The 22,283-nt window shown below is 53.4% G+C and overlaps 7 protein-coding genes across 7 annotated transcripts; 4 read left to right on the top strand and 3 right to left on the bottom strand.

Annotated features, from left to right (window-relative positions):
* Positions 1 to 1,154: 1,154 nt before the first annotated feature.
* On the bottom strand, positions 1,155 to 6,038 carry BZA05DRAFT_399385 (putative nonsense-mediated mRNA decay factor). Its single transcript, XM_051483800.1, has 5 exons — positions 5,540 to 6,038; positions 5,429 to 5,473; positions 2,028 to 5,354; positions 1,866 to 1,971; positions 1,155 to 1,586 (listed from the first exon to the last, which is right to left on the bottom strand). Exons 1-5 carry the CDS (start codon positions 5,568 to 5,570, stop codon positions 1,580 to 1,582), a joined length of 3,516 nt encoding a protein of 1,171 aa, XP_051339198.1. The 5' UTR covers positions 5,571 to 6,038; the 3' UTR covers positions 1,155 to 1,579.
* Positions 6,039 to 6,718: 680 nt separating this feature from the next.
* Positions 6,719 to 8,396, top strand: BZA05DRAFT_337958 (uncharacterized protein; the record flags this gene model as incomplete). The annotated part of the gene is made up of 4 exons (XM_051480873.1): positions 6,719 to 7,141; positions 7,197 to 7,527; positions 7,581 to 8,182; positions 8,235 to 8,396. 4 exons carry the CDS (start codon positions 6,719 to 6,721, stop codon positions 8,394 to 8,396), a joined length of 1,518 nt encoding a protein of 505 aa, XP_051339197.1.
* Positions 8,397 to 8,773: 377 nt separating this feature from the next.
* On the top strand, positions 8,774 to 10,311 carry BZA05DRAFT_338212 (TIP49 C-terminus-domain-containing protein; the record flags this gene model as incomplete). The annotated part of the gene is made up of 3 exons (XM_051480881.1): positions 8,774 to 8,920; positions 8,998 to 9,217; positions 9,296 to 10,311. The coding sequence occupies 3 exons, from the start codon at positions 8,774 to 8,776 to the stop codon at positions 10,309 to 10,311; spliced, it is 1,383 nt and encodes a 460-aa protein (XP_051339196.1).
* A 159-nt stretch (positions 10,312 to 10,470) lies between these two features.
* On the bottom strand, positions 10,471 to 12,177 carry BZA05DRAFT_55939 (uncharacterized protein). Its single transcript, XM_051488424.1, has 5 exons — positions 12,161 to 12,177; positions 11,469 to 12,092; positions 11,246 to 11,402; positions 10,798 to 11,185; positions 10,471 to 10,732 (listed from the first exon to the last, which is right to left on the bottom strand). Exons 2-5 carry the CDS (start codon positions 11,931 to 11,933, stop codon positions 10,630 to 10,632), a joined length of 1,113 nt encoding a protein of 370 aa, XP_051339195.1. The 5' UTR covers positions 11,934 to 12,092; positions 12,161 to 12,177; the 3' UTR covers positions 10,471 to 10,629.
* A 1,484-nt stretch (positions 12,178 to 13,661) lies between these two features.
* Positions 13,662 to 15,978, bottom strand: BZA05DRAFT_55927 (DHS-like NAD/FAD-binding domain-containing protein). Its single transcript, XM_051488423.1, has 2 exons — positions 15,663 to 15,978; positions 13,662 to 15,552 (listed from the first exon to the last, which is right to left on the bottom strand). The coding sequence occupies exons 1-2, from the start codon at positions 15,786 to 15,788 to the stop codon at positions 13,834 to 13,836; spliced, it is 1,845 nt and encodes a 614-aa protein (XP_051339194.1). The 5' UTR covers positions 15,789 to 15,978; the 3' UTR covers positions 13,662 to 13,833.
* A 2,227-nt stretch (positions 15,979 to 18,205) lies between these two features.
* On the top strand, positions 18,206 to 19,820 carry BZA05DRAFT_474292 (uncharacterized protein; the record flags this gene model as incomplete). Its single annotated transcript, XM_051488118.1, has 5 exons — positions 18,206 to 18,410; positions 18,458 to 18,474; positions 18,579 to 18,736; positions 18,808 to 18,899; positions 18,986 to 19,820. 5 exons carry the CDS (start codon positions 18,206 to 18,208, stop codon positions 19,600 to 19,602), a joined length of 1,089 nt encoding a protein of 362 aa, XP_051339193.1. The 3' UTR covers positions 19,603 to 19,820.
* A 426-nt stretch (positions 19,821 to 20,246) lies between these two features.
* On the top strand, positions 20,247 to 22,118 carry BZA05DRAFT_55869 (uncharacterized protein). Its single transcript, XM_051488422.1, has 2 exons — positions 20,247 to 21,075; positions 21,137 to 22,118. Exons 1-2 carry the CDS (start codon positions 20,468 to 20,470, stop codon positions 21,969 to 21,971), a joined length of 1,443 nt encoding a protein of 480 aa, XP_051339192.1. The 5' UTR covers positions 20,247 to 20,467; the 3' UTR covers positions 21,972 to 22,118.
* Positions 22,119 to 22,283: the final 165 nt, after the last annotated feature.

The raw sequence follows: 22,283 nt of genomic DNA, 5'->3' as shown, positions 1-22,283 counted from the left end.
CGTTCGATGTCCCGATGTCCGAGGGAGAGGAGGGGAGAGGGGATGGGAGGGAAGTGTATGAGAGCGGAGGGGAAACTCCACAGGGCTCAGAGAGTCTCAGTGAGTGTATGTGACAAAGTTGTCATTCCAACCCGCCGTGATCCGTCGACTCTCAAGTAGTTAAACGCCGGTTCGGGGTATGTGCTACCTGGTACAGTACGGTACAGTTAATGAAGGCTGGGAGTTTCAACCAGGCTGGGATACCGACGTCAATGGGGGTGCAACAGGCTGCGCATACCACCTACTACCTCGTGCACTTCAGCGTCGGCTTCAGGTTGAGGTCGAGGGGATGTGATGTAACCGGACATGCCTAAGTTAAGATGAGATGACATGAGATGTGACGTTCATTCGTTCGTTCGTTTCGTCCAACTCGAACTCGAACTTAAAATCGACTGAGCTGATTGATGAGCTGTTGAGAGCGCGTTATATACCATCTCCCTCCAAACCCTCCAAACCCTCCAAACCCTCCACAATTTCCCGTGACCCCCTTCCACTCCACACCACACTCCACGCCACTCTCAACAGCCCTCCTCATATTTCATATATCTACCGGTAGCAGCTTACTTACATACTTACCCCTCATAACCCCGTTCCTCCCATCCCATCACATCCCATCCCATCCCACCCCCGCAACCAAACCATCGAATCAATAATGGTGCCCCCTGTAAACGTTTGATACTCACCGGAACAACCGGACGGACGGAAAGTGCATACAGACCAGCATCGTAAATCCGAGTGACGCGCAGAGCATTCGCCGGACGAATCAATCACAGTTCAAATCACATATCACTTCAAAACCCGCAAACCTTCACGAAAAGAGACCTCGACGAGCCAGAAAAGTGAAATTTCAAAAGATGAAGGAAGCGCAACTCAAAGCAAGGACCTAACGAACGAACAAGCAAGCAAGCAGATAGTAGAAAAAATTCAACGGAAATCCCTCCCCAAACCGAACAAAGCCCCCGAATTCACAACTAGCAGGCAAGCAAGCAAGGCAAGGCAAAGCAAAGCACAGTAGATTGTCGAGCAAGAGCAAGAGCAAGAGCAAGAGCAAATAGGGCCCATATCCTACCCACCCACCCGCACACCCACCCACCCGCCCGCCCGCCCGCCCGCCCGCCCGCCACCATCGTCGCCGCCAGTGAAAACCAAACATGTTGCTATTGTTGGCTGGGGGCACGGCACACCCTAGGCTTTCTTCCGTTCGGTCGACCTGTGGTCCATCTCCCGCCCATCCTCCCCCCGAATTGAGGCGTACCTACCAGTCAACGAATTTTCGAATTTTCTCACACTCTTACTTTCACCTCCCATCTTTTCTCCATCCATCCACCAATCATCTGTTCCGTTATCCATATCCTAGGCTTCGAGATTCTTCTAGTAGCAAGTAGCAGTAGTAGTAGTTGTAGCCGTCCGTATCGTTCGACCGTTCGACCGTCTGGGGAACCGCCCCCCGCCGCACGCAGCAGCAGCAGCAGCATATGAATGATGTCATATAGAAGGATATATCCTCCCTCCCGCAATTCGTTTATCCTCCCGATTTCCTTTAGGTCCTATGGATTAATAACAAGTTTTAGCAATCGTATAGACTGAGGAGGGACAAGTCGTCACCACCCATTCCGATCGGACCAGGCGCTTGGGGTGTCTCCCTCTTCCTCTTGTCGGCTTTGGTCACTCGTCCCTCGCGACCGCGGGGGCCGCTAGGTTTCTTGACTTCTTTTTTCTTGGCTGGGGGAGGGGGAGGGGGACGCCGACAGAGAGGAACAGGTTGAGGAGCACTGCTGAGCCTGGCCCTATCTTGGGGGTGGGGACGCGCGTTCTTGGCGTCGTACCAGTTAACGTCGCTCATGGACAGTTTACGGCCCCTGGGTTGGCCTCTGACCGCCTTGGAGTCCGTCTTGACGTGATAGCCGTTGAGAGCAGCGTGTTTGTCGAGTGCTGTGACACATGCTTAGCCTTCCTTACCCACCAAACAAAGATAGAGGAGAACATACCGTCGAGTTCAGCAGTGTCTTCCATTCTGTCATAGCTCATGACCAATTCCTTGATTTTCTGCTTTTCCTCTCGCTCCTTCTCCCGCTTATCCTTCATGGCCAGGGCAAAGCCGCTGTCACTAGGCAGGGCAACCATCTTAGTCTGCTGTCTGTTACCTCTCCTGGTTAATAGACTGAACATCATCGTCCCCTTCTCCTCCGGTTGTTCCGGTTCGCCGGTCTCGCTCTCGATAGTGTTCTCACGCGAAAGCATGCCGGTGCCCTTGCGAATTGGGAGAGGCACGTCGAAGACAGGTTTCCTATCGAACTTACGGCTTTCCAAGGAATCCGACATCATCTTGGCAAATTCGCGGTCGAATTCGGCTTCAGCCTCAGGATCTAACTGCTGTTCCCTAGTGACGACAATGTCTTCTTCCTCCTCTTCGTCGGAAGAGTGATTGGATGGATCACTCTGAGGGCCTGCGGCAGCCGTACCCTCCTCCCCTTCCTCACCCTCTTCGCCGTCAGACACGGCTACGTCATCTTCGTCCCGGAGCTCCACGTCCTCTCCTTCTCCCTCATCGTCGTCAGAGTTAGACTCTTCTTCAGCCTCTTCCTGCTCGGCGGCTGCATTCTTGTCCATCTCGGTCTTCTTGTAGGTTTTTGCAACGGCCTCTTCAAAAGCCTTTCCAGCCTCCTCAAGGGTAGCGGGCATCACCATTGATGGCCTCAAAGCGGCGAGGGTATCCTGCAGCAGGAAGTCGATATCCATTGGAGCAGGGTCCTTCGTATGGTAGTAGTACTGCAGGAACGCAAGGAAAAAGTCCAACTTCTTTTTGGCGGTGCCGCGGTCGAAGCAGGCGCCACACACGTCGAGGAGAGAGCATGCAAGCCTGATCCTAAAGAAATCGTCGGGCGGATCCAAGTGGCAGAGTACTCCCGGCTTTGGCATACCGCCTTCGTGCCCGAAGGTGACGATGCGGTATAAGGCATCAAAGATAACCGGGGAATCGACCATCTTATAATTGTACAATTCGCCGAGATATTTGACTTGCGCGACACGTCTCTGGTTATGCTTGAAGTTGTTTTCTTCCAGTCCAACCGAGATTTGCTCCAAGATTTCGTCAATGACTCCATATGCGAAATCTTGATGGTAACGGCTCAAGGCGCCAACAATAATAGCGAGGATGTGGATATTGTTATATCGCACCTTCCAAACCTTGGTGAATACCTTCTTCAGCATGCTGACGATTGAAGGATCTTCCCAATGGAGTTTGCGTAGCTGCTTCAGGATCTTGACGTAGTTGCGCTTGGTGAGATCCAGGTAGATCAACTTGCGGACGAAAAGCTCCATAATGGAACGCTCCTTCTGGGCGATGGCGGGTCTCTCTGGAGGGTTGACATAGTAGAAGGCATTCTCAATTGAGATACGTTCCTGCTGTCCAAGGTGATGGACACCATCTTTCTTCTTCTTGAGCGTCTCGAGGAACGCGGCCATCCGCGGTCCTGTCTCAGCAGTTCGAAGGAGGTACCTGCCGCAGGTTTCAAGGATATGGCAGATAATCTCGATATTGGTGCGATGGAAGTCTTCGAGTGCCACCTTGAGACAATGGAAGATGACATGCTCAGGGACCACTCCAAACTTTGTCAGCTCGGAGAGGTAACGAGCATTCCGAGCACGGGATTCCGAGAGATCCTTCTCCTTGCGTCTCTGAAGAGAGCGGAACTCCTTGTCAAGATGCTCAACCAGGGCTTTGCCAATGTCGGGAAGATACCTGTTGAGGGTTGCCGTGAGACGAGAATAAGCTGGCAACAAGTCCTGGCGGCTGCGGGGAACCTCTTGCAGAACACGAATGAGCCTGTTCCTGGACGCTTTGGAATTGAGGAAGCAAAAATCAATGGCAGCTTGGTCGATCATGTCCCGATTGTTGAGATCCGGAAGCCGCAATAGCAGCGCGTCCACCTGAGCGCCAATCGTTTTGTTGACAATGACAGTGCTGGCAGCATCTTCGGCGGCTTTCTTGTCTTCCTCCGTCTCACCATTCGCCACCACTTCTTGATCGTCTCTGCCGGCGTCTGCTGCCTCATCCCCAGTGCTCTTGATTTCATCCTCGGTTTTGGGGTCCCCATCCTTCCTCTTCTTCTTTCCATCCTCAAGCAGGATTGTGGGGACTTTGCCCTTGAGATCGATCAAATCCTCATAGAACCTCCGCTGGTCTTCGTCCTCCCAGATTCCGTTCTTTCCCTCTTCACCCTTATTCGCAAACATGCTGCTTCCCTCCCTAATAATGCTGTCCTTCACGCCCTCGTCATTGCGATCATCCGGGAGATCTGGCATCTCGAGTCCTACGATATCCGCCACAACCTGAGCATTTGCAATCAACTTCTCCTGGAGCTTAACAAGCTTTTCGTAATTGGCCTGCCGGTCCTCGAAAATCTCTCCGGATTTGATGTATGCTTCCGCATTGCGAGCGGACTGTGTCTGGAGGCGCTCGTGATCACGCACGATGTGAGACTTGACCGAGTCCATGTAGCGGGTAAGGATGTTCTTGAAGCGCTGCTGAACTTCCGGGGGTGTAAGCGGAGGGTCATTGGGATCGATGTCGTTCTTCTCTCCTGTTTCCTCCTTGATCTTTCCGTTCGTCTCCGTTACTGTAGCGTTTGTTGCACCATCCTCTTCCACAGTCTTCCGTGCCGAGTTACGTGCCTTCAATCCTAAGACATCATATGCGAATTGCTTGACGAACAGGACCACCAAAGGCAGGTTTATGTGCTCCTTATCCCTGCCCAAGAGTTCCTTGAGGACTTCCAAAGGGAAGGGTTCTATATCCCCAGATTCCTTTTTCGGAATAGGTGCAGCAACCTTCGTAGTGGTTCCGGCAGCCCCATTCTTGAGTAGAGATCCGTCCTCTGCGTCTTGCACCGTTCTGATGACGCCGACAAGCCACAGTTCGACACCGATCCTCAGCAAAGACCGCTGTCTAGCCAATCTCTCCTTCTCCTCACGTTCCCTCTGTTCCGGAGACAGTCCCTTCAGCACTTCAGCCCGGGGGTTTGCCAGTCCCTTCGCGAGAGCAAAGGTAAGCTTCGGCGTGAAGTCCCTTTGGAAGCGCTGGTGCAGGGCAGAGACGACCTCGACGATAGCACCGGTATCGGCAATTTTCGATTTCTGCAGTCCTTCGGCAACGGCGGAGATGACTTCGGGAAGGTATTTCTCCAACGACGTGGTCTGGATATCCTTTAGGAGTGCGGCTTGGGACTCCGAGATCAAGGAAGTACGCAACCGCTTGATCACGGCGGTGTTTTTCTTGAGCGACGAATCGAGGGATCCGGCTACCTTGAACACGCCTGTGTGCGGATGACCAATGAACCATGAGTTACCCTGGTGGTACACGAGATTATGAAACGAGGTGGGGCCGTACCTTTGTCTCCTTCCCAGGCGGCCTGGTTGAGAGTTCGTAGTTCCCCTGCAACCTGATATCAGCGAACCGAGCGTGGCACCCACGTCCCACCTCCGAGTAGTAACAACATACGCTTACGGGCACGAGTAATTTGCGAAGACATGTCGCAGGTACTATGGTAGTTGTATGATTTGTAGGTGTTGTGGCGCGGGGGTGTTTCAATTGATTATGGTGTGAGGAGATATCGTATGGTACGCGCGAGGGGGAGGGCAATTCAGACGCTGCCGGTATCGATATGGCGTTCCAAGGAATCAGGTTTGACGTCCATATCACGGAGATCGAATATCGCGTGGTGTGGAGTCAAGCTTCGAGCTGAAAGCTGAGAGGCGGGGATCGATTAGGTAAAGGGCCAATGCGGTCACCGAAGAGGGGGTGAAGCGGGGATGATGTTGGTGGGGTGTTGGACGTGTGTCGGCGGAGAATCGTCGTGGCGGATGGCGGTCGGTGTGGTGGGTTGAAAGCGAGAAGAGAACGAGGGACGAATTGTGGGGTTGTCGTTCTGCGTTCGGGATGGAGTGAAGTTAAAAGCGCCAACCAGCGTTAACGAGCAACCAGCATCATCCGAACCACGCGTGGGATGTATTAACCAGGCGGGTAGAGTGACGAAAACACGGTAAACTAGGTACTCTAGACCGTGTACCCATATCACTCACCATGATTGATATCCCTACTTCCTCACCGTCTTTTTCTCCTCTCGCCTCTCTATTGTTGTCCATACCCAGCATCAATAATAGTTCTCAGCTTGGGTTTTAACTTCCTGATTAATCTTGTGTCAAAGTATGTATACCGAGAATGCCGCCGTTTAAACGTAGAATACACCGTTTCATTCTTATTGTTTTTTGGGCTTTTCATAGCTCTTTGGCTCAGTCATTTGCTGGGCCACTCCTTCTCTTCTCTTTCTCTTTCACTCTCTTCGATCTGGAGCTGGGGAATGTTAACTGGAGGGCCTGTTCACGTGACATTAGCTGCAGTAATCACGTTATGACGCTGTAGAAGTTCTCTAACTCTACCGACCATTAGAGTAGTGAGCCACAGGGAGTCATTCGGAATCGCAGCACAGATGTTATGAGGTTGACTCATTTTCTCCTCTCGTCCCTATATCGCCCGCAGCAGTGCCTCTTCCGGTCCTTCTCTCCCACCATTAACAACTTGACACGAACATTGTCGGGCCGCTCAGCGCTGGACCACCCTCACCAGCGTGCAGCTAAACGCCGTTGTCGTAACCCCGCCATCACAGCCTTGTCCGCCGCCATGTCCACCGCCGCGATCCCCACCTCCACAATCGTTCTGACCCCCGAAGAGGAGAGAGTCCGCAAACTCCTTGTCGATGTTGCCGCCGAGATCGATGCCGGCCGCGCGGAACACGACGAGCCGCTCATACTGCGCTTTACCGGTGGGTGGGTCCGCGACAAGTTGATCGGACAGCAAAGCCATGACATAGATGTCGGAATCAACAAGATGACCGGCTTTGATTTCGCGACGAGGATGCAGGAGTTTCTTACCGAACACAATGATGCCTACGATATCCCAACGCGCAATATCCACAAGGTCGAAAGCAATCCCGAGAAGTCGAAACATCTGGAAACGGCCACTACCAAGATCCTGAGCTTGGATATTGACTTTGTCAATCTGAGAAGCGAGACCTACTCGGAGGACAGTCGGATTCCGCAGATGGTTTGTTTGCAAGCTGTCCTAACCTGCCCTCATGCGTTGCTAACACATCCTGGAGGAGTTCGGGACTCCCGTCCAAGACGCTCTGCGTCGCGATGCCTGCATCAATGCCCTCTTCTATAACATCCACACGCAGCAGATCGAGGACTTTACGGAGAGGGGCTTGGAAGATATAAAGAACAAGGTGATACGGACGCCGCTTCCACCGTTCCAGACCTTCAACGACGATCCTCTACGGGTTCTCCGTCTACTCCGATTCTCGAGTAGACTCAACTTTGAGATTGTGGATGAAGCTAAGGAAGCCATGCGGGATCCTGAGATCAAGAAGGCTCTTCGCATGAAGATTTCGCGAGAAAGGATCGGTGTTGAGATCGAAAAGATGCTCCAAGGTTTTTAACTCACAATATTGACCTCTGAATCCACGGCTCACCCAGTATTACAGGACCAAACCCGTACCGGGCACTCACTCTAATGGATTCCCTTACCCTCTTCGATGCCATCTTCACCCCGCCAATCGATGCCCTCCCAACCCTTCCAGTAGAGAACCTGTCTCTCGCCACTGCAGTCCTACAGCATATCCTGACATCACCCGACTGCACCAATCTCCAATCTCTCGCCGTTGACAAGCACGATCAATACGTCGCCTGGCTACTCGCATCTTTCAGTCCCTGGGCTGGGCACTTGTTCCCGGGCGTGGACACGAGGAAGAACATCCCCGCGGCCGCAACCGCCGCAAGGGAGGGGCTTAGGATGATGACAAAGATCAACAATATCATCATCAGCTCATACAGGAACTACAGTATGATCCAGGAGGTCGTGCAGAAAGTCGGGCTGAGCAGAAGCCAAGTTGGAATGTTTATACGCGAGCTGGGTGCCGAATGGAGGAGTCAGTATTTGTGCGCGTTGATGCTGGAGGCAATACCATACTGGAAGGAGGGTGGTCCCGATCGAACGCAGGAGGTGCTGGTGAAGTATAGCACGTTTCTGTCACAGATCAAGGACATGGATTTAGAGGAAGCTCATGCTTTCAAGACAGTCCTCAATGTGAGCACAACATTTATTCTCCCCGTGGCGCCACTAGCTAACACTTCTACAGGGGAAACAACTGATGTCTGCACTGGGCCAGGAGAAATCTGGGCCCTGGCTGATGGGCGCACTGAACCGCCTGATGGAGTGGCAGCTCGAGAACCCAGAAAAGGACAGTGAAAGCGCAATAGAATGGATCAAGGAGAACAAGGAGAAGTTATTGAGTACATGATCATGAATGTTTTTGTCTCTTTGGTTCACTTTGGGATTGGGAATTTGGCGTAGCTGGCAATGGGTAGCGAAACAATGATACGATGCATAGCAATGGTCGTGAAATTTTATGTACTTGAACTCTTGGGTACATTCCATCAAGTATTGAATCATGGCGCCGCACTCGGATATAAAAGGAATCATGTGATTTAACCTTGCTCCGGCCAGCTTGAGCCGCAGGCACCAAAACGCGAACGAACGAGCGAGAGCGTGAAACTTTATCCACAACACACTTCTCGAAGCCACCAACACGACCCACTACCATCACCGCCGCATCACATCTCACGAACCCGCAAACGATACCCCGTCTCTCTCCTCCCGCCACACAGTCCGTTAGCAATGGTCACAATTAGCGAAGTCAAAACCGGCTCGTCGCGCGAGAACCGCACGGCAGCGCACACACACATCAAAGGCCTGGGCCTACGTGCCGACGGCACGGCGGAAAAAGTCCTCCACGGGTTCGTGGGACAGGAGCTAGCACGCGAAGTACCTCCTCCTCCTCCTCCAGCTGGCTTGCCCCTCCGTGTAGTGTGGTCACTGACGGGTGAGTGCTGTGCGTGTAGGCATGTGGTGTGGTGGTCGATCTTATCAAGGCGAAGAAGATGAGCGGACGCGCGGTAATGCTGGCGGGTGGACCGGGAACAGGAAAGACTGCGCTTGCACTGGCAATCTCGCAGGAGCTGGGGACGAAGGTCCCGTTCAGGCCGATTGTCGGCAGTGAGATCTATTCGGCGGAGGTGAAGAAGACGGAGGCCCTCATGGAGAATTTTAGGAGGTCTATCGGTATGTCCTGGAGAGTGTGTTCGTTGGGAGAGTGTGCTCATTGGGAGGGCGTGCTGATTTGATGGGTGCGCGTTATAGGACTGAGAGTCAAGGAGACTAAGGAGGTCTACGAAGGCGAGGTCACAGATCTTACACCCGAGGAGGCCGAGAACCCGCTCGGTGGTTACGGCAAAACGATTTCGCACGTCGTCGTTGGCCTCAAGTCCGGCAAGGGAACGAAGAAGCTGCGGTTGGACCCGAGTATCTACGAGAGCATACAGAAGGAGCGAGTGGCAGTCGGCGATGTGATCTATATCGAGGCCAACACCGGCGCAGTAAAGCGTGTCGGCCGCAGCGATGCCTACGCCACGGAATTCGACCTTGAGGCGGAGGAATACGTCCCCATTCCCAAAGGCGAAGTCCACAAGAAGAAGGAAATAGTGCAGGATGTGACACTTCACGATCTCGACGTGGCCAATGCCCGCCCGCAGGGAGGCCAGGATATTATGAGCATGATGGGCCAACTCACAAAGCCGAAGAAAACCGAGATCACGGATAAGCTCCGCGAGGAAATCAACAAGGTGGTGGAGAAATACATCGACCAGGGTGTCGCCGAGCTCGTTCCCGGAGTCCTGTTCATCGACGAGGTACACATGCTCGACATCGAATGCTTCACGTACCTCAACCGCGCCCTCGAATCCAAGATCTCGCCCATCGTCATCCTCGCCTCCAACCGCGGGGTTTGCACAATCCGCGGCACAGATGGGATCCAAGCCGCCCACGGCGTCCCCACCGATCTGCTCGGCCGCCTCCTCATCATCCCGACTTATCCATACGGCGCGGACGACATCAAGACGATCGTACGGATACGCGCAAAGACGGAAGGGCTCGATCTCGACGACCCAGCTATCGACGCTATTGCCACGATAGGTGTCCAGAGCAGTCTGCGGTACTCGCTACAACTCATGACGCCGGCGAGTGTTATCGCGCGTAGTGTGGGGAGGACAAAGATTGAGCTGGGCGATGTTAAGGAGTGCCAGGAGCTGTTCATTGATGCGTCTACGAGCGCGGGGCTAGTTGAGAAGGGATCGGGTGCTGGAGGATATATCTCATAAAGGGCTATTTTCAGTATATTACGATTGGGGGTGCGGAGTTTGTGATTCTTTGAGGGGTTTAGATAATGATACATGTAACATTCGCGACTTACTCCTTCATCCTCACTTTCGTATCTTATTAGAAACTTGTAACAGACGCCCGAACCCATGAGCGGATAGAATAAGAACTGGTGATAGACGACTATTTACAATGAAATCTACTCTGTCAGGACATTCCCAAAAGCTAGCCTGGCATTATCACCACCTGACTCCCAAAATCTGTGAATGAAGCTCCGGTTCAAACTTTCGAGCAAGTCTCCGTGCCGTCGAACTGCATCTCTAGGAATCCTCTGAATCCGAGTCGTTTTGTATCTTCCGCTTCTGTGACGTCCTTCGAGGAGGGGTTTCTTCGCGCATGTCCCGCGGAGGGGTCACCTCATGACTACCTCCGGTCAGCACATATTACTGCCAGCTGCTACGAGGTGGGGTGGGGGATTGATAACTTACAATCTCTGCGTCTCCTGAACGCGATTCCTCTCCTTAATCCTCAAACTCAATGGCGGCTCGTTCATGATTTCAGCCAGCTCCGGCTCCGGCACCAGCTCAGGCCCAGGCTTCGACACCCGTCCGGTAATCTGGTACATTTCCTGCGTATGATCCAAGATTCTCCGGTACTGCATGCAATCGCCAGGATAGTTCTCCTTGACGATGATGACATTGTCGGGAATCTCGGCGTTCACCAGCGAGAGCAGCTGCGACCAGTTGTAGGTTCGGTCCACTACGATATGTGTGACCGCATCCGCGCGCCACGAGTTCAGACAGAAGGCACCGTGTTCGCTCGCTCGCTGGATCCGGAACTTGCGCGCGGGGCCGGTTAGGTTGTTGGGTACGAAGTCTGTCCAGGAGTCAGTACCAAAGAGAGAATCGGTGTATTATGGAGGGATGGGGGGCTTACAGAAATACAAGCCGTCGAACAAGCCAGACTTCCGAACTGGCGCGGGAGGCTTCTTCTTCCCCGCCGCCTTTCGGTCGTGAACGATGAAGCGTAAGCTTTCCGGAAGTTGCAGCTTCGTGTCAGGCCCGGCTTCGGGCTTCGACGCAGCTTTCGGGTCCTTGGTCTTTAGCTGCTCGTTCGACTCCGAGGCCTCGGATCTCTCCTTCGAGAGCAGTGACTTTACCGGCTCTTTGGCCTTTCCCTTCACAGCTCTGCCGGTTTCCGAAATGGAGCTGACAGTTTTTGCCCTCTTGGCTGGCCGGACATTGTCCGAGCCAATGCTAGTAGTAGGTTCGACAAGTAGTGGAGTATTGACGACCTTTTCTTTGAGCGATGCTACTGGAGTCGATGAAGTAGAACCAGTAGTCTTCACTCGTCTGGCTGACGGGGACTTATCCGAGCTGCTGACCTTGTCCTGGAGCGATTTTGCCGAAGCCGATGGCTGGGAGGTGGGAGCCGACTGTGTTCTTGAAGTTTGCGGCCGAGCTGCGGGAAGTGTCGACCGTGTTGTGTCAGAAGGAGGCACAAAGTGTCGCTTGAAAGGGAGTTTGAACAGCCCGTCTTCATCTTCGTCTTCGTCTAGGCCGCCTTCGTAGACGGAATGAAGCTCGTCAAAGAAGTTCTTCTTTGAATCCCGAGGAGTGTTCATTATGTGTGTATTCGAGGTAGAGAGGAAACTAATATCCAAAAAAGAAGGGTGTGGCTGGATTCTCGGGTAGGTCGTCGGATCGTCAGACAGATAAACGAAGAGGCGAAGAGTCCCGGGACCTCTTTACTGTGATCGAAGCAGCCGGAGAGCAAGGAAGCCCTAAGTAAAAGCCCTAGATCAGATTTGCGGCTCTTTCTTGGACATTCGGATCGTCAGTACTCACATACCGTTGAGAAAGGGCAAAATCTGGGGCGACTAGTGATGCAAGTCATAAGGTAGGGGTATTTAGGGATGCGAGTCCTCGCGGCTTGGCCTACGAAGGAGCGCTCGACTGGTGGTCCGGACAGACTGATTGACAATTGTAGGTACGTTGAATGCCGTGATCGGGAATGTTTTATCGGTGGGCGTGATCAATGATCGATGGGCATGAAGATGGACTTTAAGGAGGAGAATTACGGTCGATTAAATGCCGGGTACCGGACGCTTCCATGTAATATATTGCATTTAATTAACACGCATGCTATGACTCTCTGTATCACTTGAGAGAGGCTTACGGTAGGTACTCTTCTCCGGCAACGACCTTGCATTGCTAGTGCAAAAATTCACATCATACACGGAGGAGCGGGATTCGTGGTGACTCAGGATTTTCTAACGAGGTACCTAGATGGACGTGAGGGTGAATGGGAAGTTGCAGAAACATCTCCTTCCTGCGAATGCGAGAGTGAATAGAACGTCAGAGACCTTGGTGAGTGCATGCGAGAGTGAATGAGACGTCGGAGCTCGCATTCAAGATTGTGATATCCTTTAGATGCCCAGGACTCAGAGTACTTGGCTGTGATTTGGGGTTACGGGCCGGCGACTGTGAGGAACCGTACGTACTCTGCCTCCAGACTGATAAACTTTGGTGAAGCACCGATGGCAAACGCTGCCCAAGCTTTGGGTCGACTGTGCTCACTGTCCACCTATACTTTACCACTGGTACTTTATCCGTGGCCGCTCATCTGAAGGATCCAACCCAATCTGTTGGTACATAGCGGATCCAGATCTCCATGATAGACTTTCGCGTGCAACGAAACACTCCCGCAGTGGCTATGATTTATCCCCAAGTTTCACCACTCTTCACGCCTCTACTGGGACCAAGTTTTTAATAATACGGAACAATATATTCCCACCGGTCTATGTACAAAATATAATGTAGGTGGTATCGACAAAGAAGCAGAAAGCTAAAAGTATAGACATGACCGCAGAAAACCAGTTAGTATCCCCCAGTAGTATCCCCCATAGCATCAACAACAGAGTAAAATAAAGTAAAAACAAGTACAAATGCAGGGCAGATATACCCACAAACATGCAAAAAAGAAAAGAAAAAAAACACAGTAGTATCCCCCATGTGTACCCACCGTAGCATCAACAACGCAGTAAAAAGAGTAAAAATGTTGGGCAGATACCCAGAAACATGCAAAAAAGAAAATCGCAGTAGTATCCCCCATGTGTACCCACCGTAGCATCAACAAGTAAAAAGAGTAAAAATGTAGGGAAGATATACCCGCAAACATGCAAAAAAAGAAAACCGGAAGGAAAAACGTGTGGTAAAAATATAGACAGATCGAATCGAAACCATGCGCAGGAAACCTAAGAAGAGAAGAAAATAAGTTGCATCAGCAGGAAAAAACAATCCGAATGAAAGATAACAACATAAACGCCCCATCCAACTCCATTGTAATTCCGTAAAAAAAAAGGAACAAACAGCACGCGGCAGACATTTCAAACAGGAACTCTAGAAAAACATGCAGAAGAACCAGCAAGTAACCCCAGTACCAATAAGATCTATTAGCCGTGAAAGAAAAAGAAGAAAAAAGACAAACGCCGAACAAAAGAGAGATATCATCAGGAAAGAACATTAACCCTTAAGGGGTTCGTAGGTGACCTTGATATTGCGCAGGCTGCGCCTCGGTGGAGTGGCCTCGACGGGGAGGGCGGGGACACCGGGACCAATCTCGAGAGTGGCCTGCTTGGGGGCGACCTTCCTCGGCGTGGCGGTCTTGGGGAGGCCATTCTTGAACTCGGCCTCATCAGCTTGCTTGCTCTCCGCCTGGATCTGCAGTTCAATTGCCGATTTGGCCCAAAGGCCACGCTTGCTCGGAGTCTTGGGCTCCGGCTTGCCTTCAGACATCTCCACCATGGCCTTGATGTCGTGTTCCGTCTTGACCGCGATCCTGCTGGCACGCTTGCTCGGAGTCTTGAAACCCGGTTCGATTTCGGGCATCTTCTCCACGGCCTTGATGCCGCGTTCGGTCCCGACCGCCGCCCTGCGACCATGCTTGCTAGGTGTGTCCGGAACGGGCATGCTATCGGCATCCTCGAAAACTTCCACCTGATTCTTCTTCGGGCTACCCCTCCTCGCAGGTGTCACGATCGTGATGTTGGTCATTCGACCAACCAAAGATGGTGTCTCCGGGGGGCTGATGGTCGGAGACAAAACGTTGCCATCAAGTTGCTGGCGTTTGATCGGCGTACGATGTACATCGGATTCCATAAGAGACGGAGCCGCGTTGTAATCGTTCTTCTTTCCTCCACGCTTCCTAGAGGGCGGTGGGGAGATGTATGGCGTTTCCGCACCGAAGACCTTGCTCGGTGCAAGGGCCTTCTTGGCCTTCTTCTTGGGAGTCTTTGGCTCCAGAACCCTCCTCTGCGCCTGCACGTTTTCCTTGTCCCCCTCGGTGATCTTTGTCACCTTGCGGATAGAAAGCTTCGACTGACGTTCCCAGATTCCAGGGCGCTTTACGCGAACATCGGCAACCCAAGAATCGCAGTCCATAGAGACGTAATAGTCGATAACTTCGTTCCACACGCTCTCCGAGGGTGCCGTGTTATTGATAAACACCACGATTCCATTCCTCGCATGGATGGCAGCCGCGAACTCCTTGACTATACGCTTCAAGCCGTGCACCTTCAGGGAAGTGCCGAGAATCAACATGATATCGGGCTTGGCGCCGAGATCACCCTCGGTGAGTGCTCCGACCATATCTCCATCGGGGTGTTCTTCTCCGTAGAGGACAACGTTGGGGCGGAGGAGACCGATTCTGGTAGCACGCTTTCCGGCGGCCTGGCGACAATTGGAGGCCACAGTACAGGCCATACAGGGGGGGGCCTCGCCCGACAGCAGGGTTTGGACCGACGACTCGGAGTATTCGGCCAAAAGGTGGCAGTTGGTGCACCGAAGCGTCTTCAGGTTTCCGTGAAGCTGCACAACCTGGCAGCCCTTCTCCCGGTCGGTACGGTTGTCCTCCTCAGTGAGAGGCGAAGGCCTCTTCCGCTTTCCTTTTCCATATGACAGGCTCGAGACCAGACCTTCCCTCTCCTCGAGTCCGTCGATGTTTTGCGTGTAGCAACGCAAGAGTCTGCCGGCATCGGCGAGGGTCTTTATCAATTTGTGCACCGAGGAAGTGTCTTTGACGTTCAAGACCTCATTGCGGAGGTTTGCGAGAAAAGTATAGAAAAGGGCTGTGGAGCCGGGGTCGGTCCAGAGAACGGCGTCGAAAAGATCACGTCCTTTGACCACAGCGTTGGGGTACTGGGCTTTGACGAGATTGTACAAGCCATCGGCAGAGCGGAAGTCCTGATATCGGAAATTGCATTAGTATGTGGGGGTTATTTTTTCTTCCTCTCGGACTAGGAGTTGGAATTGTTTTGTTGTGGGAGGGGTGGTGTAAATAAGTTAGCACTTACAGGTATTCCGCAGTTGGTTGAGATTCCGGCACCAGTGACAACGACCACCTTCTTCGAGCGAGCAATTGCATCGGCGATCAGCTGGAGCTGCCGGGCACAGTCCGGAGCGACTGTGATTATCGGCATTTTTCTCAATTGTGAGGGTGTGGAGTTTCTTTGGTTGTTCGGTCGGTTGGGTTTGTTGAGGGTTGTGGTTGGTATGGGGAACAGACGCGTGTTGACGGTTCGGCAACAAAACTTGGCAGTTATTTACCGTCGGCTCAGTTGCAGAAAGCCGATAAGAGGGGCCAATCTGTAGAGCCGAAGAGTGTCAAGCTGAAGGAGAAGGAGGAGTGTCGAGTTGAAGAGAGGAAGTGTCGATGAGAAGGAAACTTGAGTCGGGGAAGAGTTGTGGTCATGTGCAGGGAGAGTTTAATGGTGTGGGTAGGTAGAGTAACGGAGGAGAGAGAAGGTAGAGGGGAAGTGGTTCGTTTGGTTTGTTGGTTGTCGTGGTGAGTGAAGTTGGGCTAGCAAGCCATGCGATCTGACAAGGAGTGACCCAAGAACTCTAAGTGCGAAAGGCGGGAGGTTGGCGCGTTGCAGTTCCCATCAGACATCAACCTTCTACGCGCACTATCGCGCTAGAGACGCGACTTGCTCTTGCACCCCTTGCAATGAGCCATTCTGTCTGGAGAGTTTCTATTTAACCTGAATATCCTACAAAATAACCGGTACCACTGCAATATGATGGTGACCCATCATCATCTGGTACATATCTCTTTTCAAAGGGAGAATTCAATGACAATCGCCGATAGGTTAGAGCGCCATAAGGACATCCAGATCGAATGGTCGGTTCGAGTGGATCTAAGTCACAATGTAACCGCATCATGAGCGCTCACTCGGAGGTCTCAGGAGCAGTACGAGAGCCTCCAGCGACTTGTAAATCGATAGGAAGGGTTCCCGTGTACTCAGGCACTGCGACCGGAAAAAATAGCCATGTCACCGCGTAACAGAGGGTTGAGTGAAGTTTAATTCCGTTCCCTCCCATGGGCGCGAATACGAATGTTGAAAAGGACATGAATAAGGACATGCATCTAGTCTACTCTAAATAATCCGTCAGCAGATTTTATAACGAAGACTGCTGTCTCTGTGTGAAAACTTCGTCATGTTCACGAGTAAATACTCAAATCGGTGTGAGGAATCACTTTGATAAACCTTGACGGGGGACCTCTTCAGCCGCCTAGGGTTAGGGTTGTTGTGTTACAATAGGGTAGAAGGGTAAGGGCTGCATTGTCGCTGATCCAGGGACACTTTCCCCATACACATGACATAATTGTTTGGGTCATATTCCCGCAAACCTTCTTTAAGAATAGACTCTCCGCCTTATATACTCGGTGTGATGGATGACATTTCGAACGACATAGTTATTTAATCCCTCAGGCACGAAACTTTGTTGTCTGGGGGAAGAAAGTCTATCTATCCATGCACGAGCGGAAGCCCCGCTATCCATCCCTCGAAATGGGAAGCCTAGGGGATAGACGGGAATATCGACTCTTCGTTAATGGTCTCGGAAGTCTGAGCGTACCTACTTATCGACCAATAACCGATAGATAGATGTTTCTCGCGTCCGAGCGCGGAAGATGCACATGCTCCCCCATCGCTCCTGGAAGGGAGCCGGGTGATCCGCGTCTAGACCGGTTTCGAGTTTGTGTGATGGGCTATGCAAGCTACGCGGGACTGCCGGAACGCTGGAACGCTGGAAGCCACGCAACGAAAGAGACAGGCAAACGAGAGAATGCCATTTGGTACCGAATACTTTTAAATCTAACTTGTATGGCACGGGAAAGGGCTATTGCTGGATTGCTGATTGCTGATTGTTTGGGTGTGCGAATATCGTCTCCGGAGCGTCGGGAGCAGCCTGGCAACCAGAACGTACTTGGAGGTGGTCACTGGAGCATGCGGTTCGACTTCATCCCGAAGGTGCGGATGGACGACTCGCCCCGCAGTCACATATAACTACATATCTGTCTCGGAGATTCGCACCCGTTCCATGTCCTCTGTACCTGCAGCACGCCCCCTCAATAAGTACAGACTATTATAGTTACCGTGCGGCCGCTGATCCCAAGTAAGCTGATGTGCACCGTATGTACCTGAATGTGCCGTCCGGTATTTCCCGGTGAGGTGGGGGGCTGCGCCGCCCCTAAACCACGCATCGCCAAACCAGGTGTAGTTGGAATCGTGGAGTCTTCTGCGGCACGAGCAGAGCGTGGGGAAATGATTGGTGCAGGTACCGAGTTGGTGCGGCAGATACGAATGCTTATTTCGCATTCCAACTACAAGTATTGCATGACTTCTTCGAGTCTTCGACACCCCTCCGTGCAAGTGATAGAATTTTTCGACAATTTCCTACGGCAGGACGCCGCTGTCTCGTCGCCCGCCGCCACTCGCCGCCCCGTATGTCCCAGATGACTCCGCTCCAGAACATCATCTTTGACCACTGCGTGTATGTCTTTCCGTTCTGTGCGGTGATATTGCGGTTTCTGCTGAGATGCAGAAAACGCGACATGCCCATCATGTGGACTCCGACAACGGTTGGGCGCGAGATCTTGTTCGCCATCGTCCTTTTCTTTGCAACTTCGGTTATTGCGATGGATATCCTGATCAACTGGCGAGAGATGTCCTTTCAGAGCCAGAACATTCCGCTCAATAGCACTGACTACCGGATCTACTTTGCCCAGAGTTTCAAGGCACGCAACCGGATGGCATCTCGTACGGAGACTTCGGGATATGGTCTGGCTGGCTAACATCAATTGCAGGCGCACACATATATTCAGTACGCCTGGATGATCGCTCTTTGGAGCGTCAAGGCAAGTCTTATTTACATCTATAGTCGAATGCGTTACGGCAGGCTGACCTCCTGTGGCCGTTTCTCTCCAGGGCGCCTTCCTCTGCATGTACGCCGATATCTCGAAAGCCGGCCGCCTTCCTGCCTACGTTCCCAAGCTTATCAAAGCCACGGCGGCCCTCTGCATTTGTACCTTCTTGGCTGTGCTCATGGTTGCTGTTCTGTGGTGTCGACCATTGTCCAGGAATTGGTTGGTCCATTCCTTCTCTCGTCGAATACGGCACATCCGCCCCCTTTGGAGTCTACTCTAACAGGAATCAGGAGCTTGGACGAGGACGAATACTGCAGCATCCAGACGAGCAAGTTCGGACTGCTATGGGTCAGCATCCTGCACCTACTTTCCGAAACGATGGGTACGTAAACTCCTTCCCCTTTAGCCCCATCATCCGCTGTCAAGCCCCTCGACACCGTACTGACCCCACCTCACCCCCACCCTTAGTCCTCGCAATCCCAGTCATCATCTTCAGCTACATACCCATGCACGGCGGCGAGCGTAAAGCCTTCGTCTTCGTCTTCGCTCTCGGGATGTGCACAGTGGGCGCCGGAATCGCCGGGAGTGCCCTCCGGATCGATTCCCAAATCACCAACATAAAGCGGGACCCGACGGAGCCAGACGATATCGCCTTTATCCTCGAGGTGCGCACCCGGGTCGCTCGGGTTCAGCTGGCGTACGTGGCCGAGATCTGCTGTGCCACCCTGGTGCTTGTCATGCCGTTCCTGCGAGTTCTGGTTCGAGGGTGGAGTCGGAATGGGAATGGAGGGAGGAGTCTCGTTACGGAATACCCTTTGCAACAGCAGCAGGGAAGGCTCGGCAGCTGCTCACTCGAACGACAGCAGTTGGGAATCATTCCGCCGACCAGGAGACAGTCGTTCGACTCGTATGTTTCGTTGCCTGCGAGCAAGGCCGGTGCTGAGGAGGGAGGCCGCTCGTCACCGTCCCGTCTGACTCCGTCTGCACTGTCAAATCGGGAATCGTTCATGGAGCTTCCAGTAGTCGTACGGGCAGCCTGGTGGCCTCAGTCAAAACCTGGGGAGACCAATCTCTCTGCAGGCTGAGCGACACAGTGTTGCCTTCCGGACAGACTTTGTGGCCTGGAGCCACAACGCATCGCGGGGCGACGCCGAAAGTTGTCGTAGCCAGCTCGAACAAAGTTTCCAGGGAACGAATTGTCATGGGCTTCCGACGATTGCATCGAACCACATGGAGCGACTCAGTAGGCTAGTCCACGCAATCTCACTCGTGGCTTGGGCCGCGAGTGACTCGGGAATTTGAGGCGGCCCGGGAATGTGTACGGTAGATTGTGTTACGGCTATGGCTATTATGGCTATTATGGCTACAGAAAGGAGTGGTGCCGGCGTCATCTTCTTCCCGGCTTCAAAATGTATTTCTTTTGCCATATTCACAAATTTTGATTCCAGCCTGTACAGCTCATGGCGGAGCCAGTGTCTTTCTACTTGGTCGTCTGTGTTTCCACGCATGACGGTTTTCCAGCCACCGCATCATCCATTTGTTGTTTGCTTTTTCTACTTGTTGAGCGACCACGGAGCCGTGACCCGCCTGTCAGCTGCAACTGTTCCTCCTGCAGATATGTTACAGCCAAGCAATGCCCGACGACTGCGGTTCTCTACAAGAGACCGGAAAGATTATTCCGCTACACTTACCCCATACTCTACGCGCATTCAATCGTCCAAAGAACGCATACCCAAGTCCAAATCTACCATGTGTCCGCATAATGAGCCGCATCTACTCGCACGCCTCTCCAGCGACCGTCGTACAGAATCGCCTATCCGCGGCACACGATTGGACCGCCATGATCTGCACCGCAGCCGCATCCATTGGTATTCCGACACGGGCCAGCTGCTTGCAGAGAACGGACAAACGGTGTGGGTGTGATACGTAAAGCCACCTCCCCCCAACATCATGGCTGCGGCTGGGCCGCTGGGACATTCCCACGATATCCCCATCATTTCCATCGCTCCTTCCATGAGCCTCGTGAGTATCGCCAGCGCTAGCACTACGTCTACGGCCAGCAGCAGCAGCAGCATCAGCAGCGGGGACTCAATCCGCGAGATCCCCACCAGGCCTCGCTCCTCCTCCTCCTCCCGCTCTTCCAACCACTCCATCTCCTCGGTGCCCTGGAACGGCCGGGGACTATTCCCACCCCCCTTCGTCTCCACGGGCCACATCACTGTTCCAGAGCCCGCCCACCACCGCGAGCCAAGTATAAATCTCGAATCACTGCAGGACCCATCGTCGCCCGAGGGGCCGCCGGCATACACACCCGTGCCACTACCGCACGAGGAGCCACCAAAGTACCGGGCCACCGCGTCTGTATGGGAGATGTTTCGATGCGGGGGAAGGGTGGGGGGACGGGTGTGGGTTTCTGAGGGAAAGGAGTGGAAGAAGTGCTGGTGTATCACCATCCCCGTCATGCTGTTTCTATCCCTGGTCCTTGTGGTTGCAGTGGTATTTGGTGTGCGATCAAGCTCCGAAGATGTGGAAGAGACGGAGGAGGCGGCGGATGATGGGTATGCACGCACTCTCTCTCACCAGACATCAGATCACCAGCTAACGACATGTACAATACAGATCGGGATATACAATCCGCCCGCTCCCGTTCCTAAACCCCGGGATCTTCCACTTCCGCCTGCCCGCCTCCTCAAGCAACAGCAACTGCACGATCAACGACTCCCTGTGGTCGTGCGCCTCCTACGGCCCCTCCCCGTTCACCTGGGAGCTCATCCGCAGCCCGCTCACCGTCCCCGACTTCTCCGCCGCGGGGATAGAGACATCATACATCCTCCTCCCGCGGTCACCGCCGTACTTCCCTGCGAGCCGCCTGCAGTACACGCGCGACAGCGCCGGAGTAGCGCGGTACTTCGCCGATATCCCGCACGACAAGGTGACGTACGCCTACAACATCACCAGCCGCCTATCACGTGGCAACGGGACCCCGCAATCATTCGCGATCCCCGACAACGCGACGGCGGCGGACCTGCTCGCCGAGCTACCAGAATACACTGGCCTGGGGGACGAGGATGTGACAAGATGTGTCTGGGGCCACACCCTGCTCTCGATCGACCTATACATCGACGCGGACCCGCTGGCGTTCACGCCCACGGCGGGCACCGCGGGCACAGACATTCCCGTGTGGCCGGGCCGGACGACGGTGCGCGAGCGCCGGGACTCTCGTGTGCGGGAGGATGAGCCCGGGGTGGTCTCCCGTGGAGCGTATTGTGGGACGCTGCGGATACGGGATGGCAAGGTGGTGGCGGTGGAGGAGATGGAATTCGTTAGGGAGTTTGAGGAGTTTGTGGAGGCTTCCGACCCCGCGGCTGATGGTGGTGATGGTGCACGGGGTGTGCCCGAAGGCGGGAATCAGGAGTGCGAATGCTCCTGGGGAATGGGGGTGGAGAGCGGGTGATACGTCCCCGATCTGACTGACTGACTGGGTTGCGGGACTGGATTTTACAGTTTCCTGGGTAGAGACTGTGAATGGGAATAGGATGATACCCGGTTCGGTTTGGTAGGCCTGGCCGATGGAGCAGCTGCGCCTCGGGGACGGGTACATTGCTTCTGGGGGGATACCGAGAGCAAACGAAGGAGAGCCTATTTGTGGCGGAATATGGGCGCAATATATCTACCGTACCGCTTCCCGGACGGCGGACACTGTACAGCTCAGATATAAACATCAACATAAACCGCAGGTTCACAGTGCATGTCCATTGTCCATGGA

Source organism: Tricharina praecox (assembly GCF_024521635.1).
Source record: "Tricharina praecox strain CBS 144465 chromosome Unknown BZA05scaffold_13, whole genome shotgun sequence".
Taxonomy (NCBI): domain Eukaryota; kingdom Fungi; phylum Ascomycota; class Pezizomycetes; order Pezizales; family Pyronemataceae; genus Tricharina; species Tricharina praecox.
Note: the sequence above shows the minus strand (reverse complement) of the source record. Positions and strands in the feature narration are given on the sequence as shown.